This window comes from Pteropus alecto, unplaced genomic scaffold (assembly GCF_000325575.1).
Source record: "Pteropus alecto unplaced genomic scaffold, ASM32557v1 scaffold202, whole genome shotgun sequence".
NCBI classification, from domain to species: domain Eukaryota; kingdom Metazoa; phylum Chordata; class Mammalia; order Chiroptera; family Pteropodidae; genus Pteropus; species Pteropus alecto.
The window spans coordinates 3456756-3469565 of NW_006432451.1; the positions used below are offsets into that span (position 1 = coordinate 3456756).

Below are 12810 nucleotides of genomic sequence, written 5' to 3' on the forward strand. Positions count from 1 at the left end.
ATTTTTTTATCTCTTTGTTAAAGTTCTCACTGAGTTCATCTACTCTTCCCTTAAGTTCATTGAACATCTTTATAACCAGTATTTTGAATTCTTTATCTGTTAGATTGCTCGACTCCATTATTCCTGGATCTCTGTTCTATTCTGTCATATGGTTTTTGCTTCTTTGTCTTCCCATTTTGGCTGCCTTCCTGAGTCTGTTTCTATGTATTAAACAAAGGTCCTAAGTCTCCCGGTCTTATTAGCATGGCTTTGTGTAGTAGGTGTCCAGTGGCACGGTCCTGAGAAGGGTTCCGCTGCAGGCCAAGATTAGTCCCAGCCTGTGCTCTTCTGGGGTCACCTGTTAAGATTCAGCAAGCAATCCATAGATGCTGTGCTTATAGTTGCCTCAAGAGGCCATACCAGAAACAGAGGCCAGCTGCCCCCAGTGTGAGTCTTGGCATTGCTCAGCAAGGAGCACCTGACTCCCTGAGGACACATTTGGATGTGGCTTGGGTGGGGCTGCAATTGGGGGAGGTGAAGTTTCAGGGAATCCTCTGAGAGAAGCGACCTCTGTTATCCAGTTTGATGACATCTCAGCTATGGTGCCACTGTGTCCGCACACTGGGAGTGGGGGAGGGCTCAACAGAGGAACAATGAATACCACCAGCATTTCTGCCTGGGAGAGAGCCTCGCCTCTTACCCTCACTTAGACAGCTCAGTGTCCCCCGTAAGTCCTGCACCCTCTCTAACCCTCTCCCCTACCCCTCCCCATGCACCCATTGCTGGTGCTCAGAGCGAGCAGATCCATCACTGCAAAAGGCCACTCGCTGACATGGCCCTTTTAAGAGGCATCTGCAGCTGCCTGCTGCCACTGCCACAGCCTCTGTCCCACTCAGCCAGTCAAGACCCGGCAGCCTCACACCTTTGCCTCTTCCTACCTTCCATCGTCGCAGGTTGATTAGTTATTTCTCTCCCTAGTCATAGTGCTTCTCTTTGTCTAGATTCCAGATGACTTTGCTTGCTGTTTGCTCCGTGTTTCTGTCACTACTTTTATTTGATCGCAAGAGGGATGAACAAAGCCTCTATCATCAACGCCATTTTTTTTTCCAGAAGCCCAGGAAAAAAGATACTAAACACACAAAAGGAAAGATCAGTAAAATCAGCAATATCTTATAAAACATGTTTGGCAAAGGACATAAAACAAAGATAAAACAGAAGTGCCAGGTTAGAAGTAAATATTCCCCACATAGGATAAGTAGTAAGAAGATATAAATCATTTCTGGCATCAAGATTATTGTAATCATCAACAATCAAATAAGAAAAATGGATATAGATTATGAATTCCCAGAAGAAACGTGAATGTTCATTAAACATAGGAAAAAGTGCATGATTTCAGTATAAAAATTATGCAGTATAGTTTTATAGTCATTATATTGACCCAAAATAAGAAGGGTGATAACAAACATCAAGTAAAGAGGAACAAGAGGGATAAGAACTTGCACACCACCTGTGTATTTGGAGAATATATCAGTTATCGTTGTATAACAAACTATTTTAAAACTCAGTGGCTTAAAATATTAAGTATTGATTATTTGCTCTCAAGCCCATGGGTCAGCTTCTGGTGTCAGCTGGACTGCTTGGATGTCTACAGCCAACTCTGGATCAAGTAGGCAGCTCTGCTGATCTTGGTTAGGTATTTTCACAGTTTGACGATTGGCTGGCTGTAGGCTGCTTCGTAATATCCACAGCTAAGATGAGTCTTTCATTCTTTAGGAGTCTGGCTCACATGGCAGTGGCAAAGTTCCGAGAGAGAAAGTGGAAACTGCAAGGCTTCCTAAGGCCTGGGCTCGGAACTGGTATACCATCTTTCTGCACTCTGTTGCCCAAAGCAAGGCACAAGGCCAACCTAGTACAGAAGTGAGTAAATAGATTCTAGCTCTTGAGAGGAAGAGCTGAAAATTACATTTCAAAGGACATAGATAGAGGGAAAGGTGGTGAATTGCAGCCATTTCTGCAGTTGATCTACTTCAGAGAGCAACTCAATATGTGGGAAAATCGGAGATATTTTTGCCCTATGATTCAGAAATTTGACTTTTAGTATAGATCTTAAATTCCCACACATGGTAGATAACAAGAATATCTACAGGGAAGTTTTTGTGGGTTTTTTGGTAGCTTTTTTTTTTTTTTTTTTAAATAATAGCAGGACTAAATGTCTACCTGCAAGTGAATAGATTAATAAATTGTGATAGGTTCTTAAAATAGATTACTGGTCAGCAATTTAAATGAATTAATTAGAACTACATGTATTAATATAGCTAAAACTCAGAAACATATTAAGGGGAAGTAGAAGGGGATATAATCTTTTTTTTTTTTAACCACGTAGAGAAATGTGCAGAAAATACTATATATACCATTAATAGTAGATATATGCTCGTGTTGTAAAAGTATAAAAACATTCAAGAGAATGATAAACACCAAGTTCAGGTGAGTAGTTACCTTTGGCAGGGTGGGGGGTACAGAAGGGGCTTCAGTTGTACCAATACGTTTATTTCTTTAAAAAAATAATAAAGATACAGAATGATACATTACTGTTTGACAAAGCTGGCTAGTGGCAACCTGAATTTATGATTTTTTATCACTTTTTTTATGTTTGAAATATTTCCTTTAAAAACAAAACAAAACAGAAAACTTGGGAAGGGATTTCACTGGACTTAATGCTGGCTCCCCATCAAATTCAGTCTGTCCTCACTGTGATTCTTCCCTTCTGTAATTGCTAAGTTTGGCAGGTACCAGAAAGTTGTGCTCATTGAAGACCATATGTTTTTGTTTGTGTGTTTCCTCATAATGGACACTTACATTAGAGTTGCTCCACTGAGCTCCTTATAGGTCTGGGCTTGTTGCCGTAATAAAGGAAGCTTTTATTCTAGTGCTCCCTTGAATGTTCAGAATTTTTGTTTTGGGATAGTCCGTCTTCCTCACAGAGCTACCTTTTAAATCAAGGGAAATAGCAGGAAGCTTTCAGATACAAGTACCAGAATACCTGACTAAATGTGGCTTCAGTAGCACCAGTTTTTTTTTTCTCATACAAGAAGGTAGAAGTTGGCCATTGTTGCTTGAACAGCTCAGTGGTGTCAGGGCTTTGGTTTAGCTCCTCACTGATTCTCTTGGCCTTCCCCTTATGATCACAAGATGACTATAGCAGCTCCAGGTTTCAGGTCCCCACTTGACAAGCAAAGAGGTGTAGGGATTCTTTTTGTGTAACGCTTTTTATTATGGTGGGAAATCTTTCTCAGAAGCCCCTGAGAGATATTTATTTATCCAGAACTGGGACACATGCAGCATTCCTGAACCTGTCACTGCAGAGAGGTAGAATTCCATATGCTGCTCCAAGTGTGCCATAGCTCTCACCTGACAGAATCTGAGTCTTCCTGGGAGCAAGGTGGTAGGGGAATGCCTGGCGGGCTAGACAGCCATCAGTGTCTGCCAAAATGTCAACCTTAGAGTGAAAATTTGTTTTCGGAAGGTGATGGTCCACTTTGTACCCATCCAAACTAAACAACAAAGCCGGGATTCTTTGTGGTGGGAGATCATTTTTAGGGGCAGGTTCAAAGGCCCATCCATCCACACTAGTGCCTCTGCTTGAGCCTCCTTAATATTCAGGAATGCTGCTAGAGGGAAAGGTGAGATCACTGAAGTCTCCCTGAGTGGTCTAGCCCTTTCCAGATAAATACCTCCAGTATTGGTAAAACACTCTAAAAGGAAAAAAGGCATTTGTGACATTTTCCTTTTAAAAAGTAGGCAGTTGTTCAGATTATTTTTAATTAGACTGAAATTGCTAGAATTAATATTGTTGTGTACTTTGAAGTTCTAGGAAGTACTCACCTACATATGGTTGAATAATAAAGACTAATAGCTACTTTATTTCGAATTTTTACTACCAGCTAAGATGGGCTATTCAATAAAGTCTCATTCTCTGGATTAGGGCCTTTTGACATATAGGTTGAAATGATAACTCCTGTCAAATGCTTTTGAGAAAAACAGGTTCATGCCAGCGCCCTGACCGGACCAACTTACGTACACCCTGAATCAAATCTTATCCCCAGTGTCTGAGCCAAATTTCAGTCAGATGTGACCCTGACACCTCCTCCAACCTACATGCAAGAATCATGTGAGAGATAAAAATAACTGTCCGATTGCTTGTGGCAGCATTTGAGAAAGAGCTGGGAAATGAAAGTTGGAAAATTATGAAAAAGTAAAGTGATTTTAGTGAACTCTGTCTTGGGGGACCTTGCCTGTGAGGAATCTTTGTCTTTTTCAGCACTATGACTTTTAAGAACTGAAATCCTATTTCTTATTAAAGAAGAACCTTCTTTCTGCCTTCTAAGAAAACTGCTAAGTCTCAATTTTAAGAACTGGTAAATATATGAATATTTCTTTGCTTTTTACTATAGAATCATTAATAGGATCACCTTAGAATTCTCACAAATAGATCCTCCTAAGTGTGAAAGAAACATTAAGAGACAAATAAAACTGTTGTTAATTTCTACAACTTGAAGATTAATGAGAAGTGAAAATAAATGGCACTAAAATTTCAGTATACAGATGGCAACATTATTTGATTTACACTAGACTTTATAAGAATGTGCATATTTCATAAAGAAAAATGTTTTATATTTTTCCCAACTGCCTCCAACACAGAATAAATCATAGATATTGTTTGTTGAATGCAAAAATTACTATTATTAAACAAGTTTTAAATAAATTATATTGAATTGTCGTATAATATTAAGTTGATTTGTGCCCTTAAAATTTGAAGACCATTTTCTTTTCTAAACTTTTGTTTTCTTTAAGATAAAAAAATTAATTGGAGAAAAACCGATAAAGAGAACTGTTTCTCCATTTTGCAGAAAAGTGAATGATGGTCTCTATGAACCTCTGTGAATCTTTCCTCACCCCCTCCAACCCAACCCAACCTTCGCTCTCCCCAAGCCTGACAGTTCTACTCCCAGTGACAAAGGCACAGGTGACACATCTCAGGAGTTGGTCTGAGCATGTTTGGGCTGCCTGGGATCAGAGTACAGAATTGGCTTTCCAGACGAGATTGGGCTGCCAGTCTGTCCCACTTGAATAGGCAGCTTCACTAGTTAATTCATGAAGTACAATCTAGCTAGTCTTGGTGGCTCAGGATGCAGTTATTTCTAAAAGTGTAGAGAAGCAATTTAAATAAGAAAAAGTGGACATTTCCATTCAAGTAGACCAAAAGCCACATGGGGACAGGAATTGGATGGAAAAAAGAATGGGAAAAGAAACAAGCACGTTGGCAAGAGAAAGAAATAGAATTCTTTGACAGATAATTCACAAAAATTAATTTCAAAATATAGCTCACCCAGGACTCTAGGCCTTTAAATTGACCTCTATTGTTTCTGTTATTAAATATCTCTTATGAACTTTTAGAGTACTTATTATAAATTTTTCTTCATTCTGTACAAACTTATTGATCACCTACTGTATTTAGAAAGTATTTTTGCCTTAATTTTAAGTTTATTATACAAACAAGGCAGTAGTAATAGAAAACAAGTTACAGTATTCCCCAGGCATTTCCAGGGGGTCATTTTTCCCTCAGCTTTGACCCCTTCTGACCCTAGTGGAGACAGATATAAAAACAAACACTTAAAAGAAATAGCCTGGCTCAAAACCAAGGTGGACATCACCTCCATTGATCAGAAACAGAGCAGAACTGCAGAACAGCACAGAAAAACTACATAACTGGCCTTGGGTAGCTAATGGTTAGACCCCTTGGAGTAAGAGAGAGCCCAAGTGCCCAGTGGAAAGGACACTAGGAACTGAGACTTTCAGAAGACGTGGGCCTAGGAAGGGACAGGACACAGATGCAATGCACAATAAATTTTGGAGCCACACCACCCTCTTATTTAGTGGTTCTGTCTATAGTAGTCTCCATATCACCTTGGAGCAGGAGCTTAAAACTGTCACTTTAGGACCTGCCTCTGGAGAGCCTAGTGAAAGCTGCCTTATAAGTAGGCCCTTCACCAATTGGAACATGAATTTACTTCAGATTAAATGAATTTTATAACATGGCCTGATGACAAAGAAATATGTCCAGGTGTTCAAAAAGTAAGTAAAGAAATGACTTCTATTTTAAAAAGAACAAAATATGGAAACAAAGATGTACGTAATAGAAACAGGTATATATGTAAAGAACAGATAGAAATGAAAAATATCAAATAAAAAACAGACTAGAGATAGGATAACGCTAGCCTAGATACTGTTTAAAAGGAAATCAATACATTGGAATAGACCAAAAATTTCACCTAGAATGCATCAGAAAGACACAGATCTAAAAAAAAATTAAATACCAAAGGGCTAATGGGAAATACAGAATACATACACAAAGGCCTAATCACTGTGTGAGGTTCTCACTTTCCCATCACGGTGTGTCCATCACTATGTTCTGTGCATCTCTGTCCATACTTGTCCCTGGCAGAATTAACAGTTTAATGTTTTTGTTGACCTATGCTTTACTAAACTCCTGCGGGTTGCTGAGCTCTGTTCTGGGCATACTGTATACAGACATCCAACAACAATTCAGATGTGGGTCTCACTGTCCTGGATCTTTTGTTCTAGCCTACTCATCACTCTGTCTCTGGTATCTACAGTGTTATCTGGCTCAAATTAGGCATTCAGTCTTTTTATTTGTTGTGGAATAAGTTAATAAATGAGTGAAGTAATTCATGGCCTTGATTATCTGCTCTATTTGGCCAGCTTTGCAATGGAGAGAGAGACTGGGAGGAGATGAGAGGAATTCTCCCTCCCAAAGCACACCCTGCTCTTCTCAGGAAACACTGGTGTGACCGCCACCAAACTGGAGTCTGCCTGACTTGTGTCCTCTTGTTTATTATTTCTATCTTACAAACTGCTCAAGAAGATTCAGCACGAGACCAGCATTATAAACAATATCAATTTCTTTTTTTTTTTTTTTTTCCACTTTTCAGGCTGGAGTAAAGGGGACATTGGGAAGATTAGTCGGGATTTTTGAGGTAAGTCTGTTAAAATCTTTGGTGCGTTTGCAATCAATAACCAGATACATTTTTGTCTTAGTCCATTCAGGTTACTATAACAGAATACCACAAACTAGGAGACTTATAAATAATAGAAATTGTTTTCTCATGCTTCTGGAGGCTTGGAAGTCCAAGATCGAGGTGCCAGCAGATTCAGTGTCTGGTGGAATACCCGCTTCCTGGTTCATAGATAGCTGTTTCTGTCTGTGTTCTCTGATGGTGGCAGAGGGAAGGTTGCTCTCTAGGTCTGTTATAGGGAACTGATCCCATTCATGGAGATCAGCCCTCATCCCAAAGGCCCCACCTTGGGATTAGGGCACCATCACATTGGGGATTAGGGTAGCAACGTGTGAATTTTGGGGAGGACATAAATACTCAGTCCATTGCAGTCTTAATCTAGGAAAGATGCCGTCTTTGTTTCACCAAGTTTTCAAAAACAAAGCAGCACCAGCAGAGAAAAGCTTGCTTTCTTTTTAAAATCGCATAGTTTCCTCCAAATAGAATATTATTCATAAGTATTATTTATCCCATCCCTACCTTTCTTCCTTGTCTCCTAAGATGTAAGAAAAGGGTACATAAGTGTAGAGAAGAGCAAAAATAGAAGATAAGTAGCTAATGTGAAGGAGAGAGAAACAAGGAAATACACTGGGGTGGAGATTTGGAGGAAGGGTGAAAGAAGTGAGAAATTAGGGAATAAAGATGAGTGAGATTGGTAGGTAAAGGGGAGATGTGAGAGGTAATCAGCTTGCTTGCACTGATGATGCCCATCCACTGCTCTTTCTCCTTCTGGTGTCTCAGCTAGTTAAATTTACCTGGTGCCTTTTTCTTGAGAGGTCATGAACTTCCTTCTTACAGCATTCCCATGAAGTTGCTCTTAGGGGAAGGGGAAGGGACAAGAGAGTAAAGCTTTGCTTTTAGAAATGCAGCCAAAGAGCACACCCTCAAATGTAAATGTGGCATGTTTTAAATAGGCCGTCTGGTACTATTTCATGTTTGTTTGATTGTAGGACAATAAAAAGTAAAAGGAATCCTTGTGTCTAAGCTCCCTAGACATATGTATAAGGGTGTACCTCATTTAAGTAATCTCAGCTCTGTAAAGAAAAACTCTTCCTCTGTCCTTCTGTCTTTGCCCACAGAACCAGGAAAGGAAGCACAGAACATATGTCTATGTGCTCATTGTCACGGAAGTGCTGGAAGACTGGGAAGATTCAGTTAACATTGGTAAGTCATCCCAGACAGCCTCCAGAGAGCTCCCCATAACCAGCCCTTACCCCACCACAGGTTATTACTTAGAACCAGAAACAAGAGCCTGATAAGAAAAGAAATAATAGGATATGTTTAATAAAATAAGCATGTCCATTTTTGAACTTATGAAAGTTAGTATTTTGAAATATTTAAAAGGAAGCTGAAGTTGGGTGCATGGTCAACAAATAAAAACATGGCCCATAAAAATAAGAAATGTCTCTAAAGTCAGACTGGATTCTCCTCAGCAGATGCTGATCAAGGGCCTCAACAGTGCAAGGCCCACTGCTGGCCCTGAAACCCCAGGTAAGAGCAGAACCTTGGTGGATCTGGTGATGCTTACTCTTATTGTTAGAGAAAACTGTTGGTTTGATGGTATAAGCCCCTCTCCAGAGTCATTTAGTAGATGCAGAGTAGGGGGAGTAGTTCCCAGTTCTAACCATATTACTCTTCAGGGGCTCCTAGCTTTTACTATTTTCCTTGATCTCGTAGATCACTGTTGGGTTTATATCTTTTGAACTAAAAATTGAAGAGATTTAATGGTTGGTTCATGCATTAATTTTTTACCTCTAAAGGAAAATATATTCTAGGAAAGTGTAATATTAATTTAACTTCTGTTATAAATTGAAACAAACAGAAATCACTTGCCAAAACCTCTCTCTTTATTGTTGGTATGTGCTTTCACCTCATACCCCTCACACTGCTGATCTGGGCATTTCATAGCCCTTCAGCATTTAATGGCTTTGTATCTGGTAAGAATGCAATATGCTTAAATAAGTAAATTCAGTAAGGATTTATTAAAAATAGACTGCTTGACAGCTGGTGCTGAGGTCTGAAAAGGAGACAGAGGTAAGTGTGGTGTGGCCCTATCCTCAGAGCACTCCGTCACGCAGGAATCACACACTGGTGGTATGATTTTTTAAGATCTCACTGCTCCATTAGTATCCAAAAAGCCTTTCACCTTGTACTCTCATTTCTGAGAATTGATCCTAATGAAATAATCTAAAATATGAGGAATAAGCCTGAGCCTTCCTTCAGATGAGCCTTTTTCAGATGAAAAATTGGGTCTTAAATGTACAACTCAGGTACAGATGAATAAGTACATTCATCTGATGGAATGTTATGCAGCTGTTAAACACATACTTTGAAAGATATATACCATAGGAAAGTGCTTATGAAACAGTGTTGATGAATGAAAAAAGCAGGGTATAGAATTACACTAGTTGAAGCTACGTTAACATAGGAATATGAAATTTAACAAAGATGTGATATTGGTTTTCTAAAGAATTGGCGATGACCAAGAAAAGGTAACATTTCTAGCAGGGGTGTGGTGAGACCAACGTTTTTACACACCCAAGCAGGATTAGGGATTGGTATAGCCTTCTTGGAAAGCCATTTGGCACTATATATTGTGAGTCCCCTAACGTTCAACTGTTTCATCTACAGCCATACTACCCTGACCAAGCCCGATCCCATCTGATCTCGGAAGCTAAGCAAGGTCGGGCCTGGTTAGTACTTGGATGGGAGACCAACTAGGAAGACCAGGTGTAAAAAATAAAAAATGAAGGATTGTAAGATGACAAGGTCCTTGCAGTCTGTGAGGTCAACCAAGGATTGCCTTGCCTAAAAAATAAAAAAATAAAATAAAGTTCAACTGTTTCATTCTTATACTCTCAATTCTAGGGATCTTTCTCTGGGAGGTTAAAAAAGAGAAAGAGAAAACAGATTTTTTACATTGTAGCATTATTTATAATAACTAAAATTGCAGGATATTGATGTTTAATGATAGGGAAATGATTAAATGAATGATAGTATGTCTGTGCTAGATGTTATGATGTAATGCACAGCCATTAAGTGTTATATTTTTATATAACATAGAAGAATGCTTAAGAAATAGTGTAAAGTAAAAAAGAAACTAACAATAATAGTAATAATAAAAAGCAAACTCTTATAGCACATACTGTAGCCAGGTATTGGTCAAATACTTTACATATTAATCCTCACAATAGACTTTTGAGATAAGTACTATTTATTATCTCTGTAGATCAGGAAAATGGGACACAGAGAGGTTCAGTAACTTGCCCAAAGCTGCACAGCTCATTAGAGCCAGTGATGTGTTTGGAGCCCAGCATATTAGCTTCAGTATCTATGTTCCTAACCACAACACTCTATCAGAGCATTTCAGGATTTGGAGCACCTTAAAGCATGATCCCAGATGCAGTTGTTCAAATAGTGTCTTTTTCAATATGATGAAAGAAAAGCAAACACACTAAGGTATTGAGAGTTGTCATTTCTGATTTATTAAATTACGAGTAATTATATTCTCTATACTTTCCTTTGTTTTCCCAATTTTAAACAACGATCTTTCATTATAAGAGAAAAAATGATAAAGGATTTTAGAATATGCATTAAGAGGAGGACCACATATGAGATGGATTGAATCCATAAATGATACCGTGGGTGTGAGTCGATAAGAGCTGAGCAGAGCTGTTGAGGGCAGGACAGTGTGGACATCACTCATTCATGGGGTCACCAGGAGTCAGAGCCGATTCAGTGGCACCTGATACACACATTTTAAAACAGAAATAGACTTAAAAGTTAATAGTGATTGTGTTGAGATTATTTTTCCTCTTTGTAAAGTATTTTCTGTTCTATAGCTATATCACTCATAAATTTTTTAAAATAAATAACTGATTACAAATCAGCCATCCAGGTAATTCTGGGAGCTTGATGTTCATGTTGATTTTTGCAGGAGATAGGGACACTGGCTGGACGTTAGGCACTTACATGCAAGCCCAGAAAGGCCCAGAGGCCCAGGAGCGCAAGAGGCAACCACCAGCAGTGGTTCTCTCTGGAGGGTGAATTTAATAGTTACTGTTCGCGCTTGAATTTTCAGATTTCTTACGTATATTTTGCATTAGGCATTTGTACAGTATTTGAAGCTTATAAAGTGTGCTTGCATTACTCTTAGAAGAAGAAAAAATAAGGAAAATATGTTTATAACACATATTTTTAAAATATTAAAAATCATTACTTTCATGTTTTCTTCTACATTTTCTCAAAAGTTTTAAGGTTAGAAACCTTTTGTTGCTTCCCCTTTGTACTGATTTCTTTTTCTCTCTGCCTCCACAGGAAGGAAGAGGGAGTGGTTTAAAATAGAAGATGCCATAAAAGTGCTGCAGTATCACAAACCGGTGCAGGCGTCGTATTTTGAAACATTGAGGCAAGGCTACTCAGCCAACAATGGCACCCCGGTCGTGACCACCACATACTCAGTTTCTGCTCAGAGCTCTATGCCAGGCATCAGATGACTGAAGACTTCCTGTAAGAGAAATGGAAATTGGAAATTAGACTGAAGTGCAGATCTTCCCTCTCACTCTTGCTCTTTTCACCTCTCTTCACAGGCCTCCTCTTTCAAATAAGGCATGACGGGCAGCAGAGGAAGGGTTTATTGATAATGTTCCTGTTTGGTGTTAAGTGATGGGGCTTTTTCTTCTCGTTTTTTTTTGAGGGGGGTGGGGGTTGGGTATGTAATTTGTAAGTACTTTTGTGCATGATCTGTCCCTCCCTTTTCATACCTCTACAATTCTCTAAAAAGAGGCAGACAGCCTTCCCTTTGCCTTGGATTCTGAAGTATTCCTCTTTGTCTCATCCCATCCCTGGCCAGACATTTTTCTTTGATTTTTAATTTTTTTAAATTAAAAGCTACCAATATGAGATAAAAACTTTCAAGAATTTGTTCTGTAATGTGCTGTTCAGTCCAGTAGGTTGGTCAGTTTCACTGCAGAATACATTTATCTACACATTATATACTGGGCATATAATATGTAAATAAATGACTTTTAGAAGAAAAATTTAACAGTTTAAATTTTTTTCAAGGTTTTGTTTTGTTTTTTAAATTTGGGGTGTTTCTGAAATGGAGAGCCTCACAATTTACTTTTTAATTTTTCCTGCTAGTGTCTAGATAAGTCTTCCTGTCCTTTCTCTTTTCCCCAGTCATTGATGTAGTTATGTAAGGTAAGGGAAGAGTTTAGCTACCTTCCTAGTGCTCCCAGGACTCATAGCCTTCTCTTCGCAAGCTGTGTTTCCATGCCAAGAAAGAAACAGGAAGAAACCTATTTGCTTTTTTATTACCAAGCCAGGAGCAAATGGCCTCAGCTCAGATTTGGAGAAACAGTGATAGCAATTGAATTCCTCCCTTGTATGTTGACAATAGGGATTTGAACTGGATTCTTGGGATTACTATCTAAAAAACTGGAGCATCAAGCACTGTTTCTATCCTGCTAGTTTGGAATTTTTTCCATAATGCTACTTACTACCGACAACAGCCTCTCTCCTGTGCATACATGCCTTACAGTGTGCCGAACTAGATATTGTCCTTGTGCTCTGAAGCATCCAGGTGCATCTGTACAGTCCTGTCCCCATCCTGGGTAACCTTGTTAAGTTCCTGAAAAGTACACAGGAGGAAAGTTCAGGTGTTTGCTGATCTTCGTAATGTTATATAGCTCTTGTA

At 39.0% G+C, this 12810-nt stretch overlaps 1 protein-coding gene and 1 pseudogene across 2 annotated transcripts in view; both read left to right on the forward strand.

Moving 5' to 3' along the window:
- The window catches only part of NUDT3 (nudix hydrolase 3), a 92054-nt gene extending 79889 nt beyond the window's left edge, over positions 1–12165 (forward strand). The window contains exons 3-6 of one of the 2 annotated variants that reach the window (XM_025043681.1): positions 6990–7034; positions 8192–8276; positions 11430–11621; positions 11702–12165. In XM_025043681.1, coding sequence (XP_024899449.1) covers positions 6990–7034; positions 8192–8276; positions 11430–11608 — 309 coding nt within the window. In that variant the 3' untranslated portion in view covers positions 11609–11621; positions 11702–12165. Of the gene's footprint in view, positions 1–6989; positions 7035–8191; positions 8277–11429 lie in introns of both variants that reach the window. The other variant, XM_006907358.3, reaches the window with a different exon arrangement.
- On the forward strand, positions 9736–9854 carry LOC112476160 (annotated as a pseudogene).
- Positions 12166–12810: the final 645 nt, after the last annotated feature.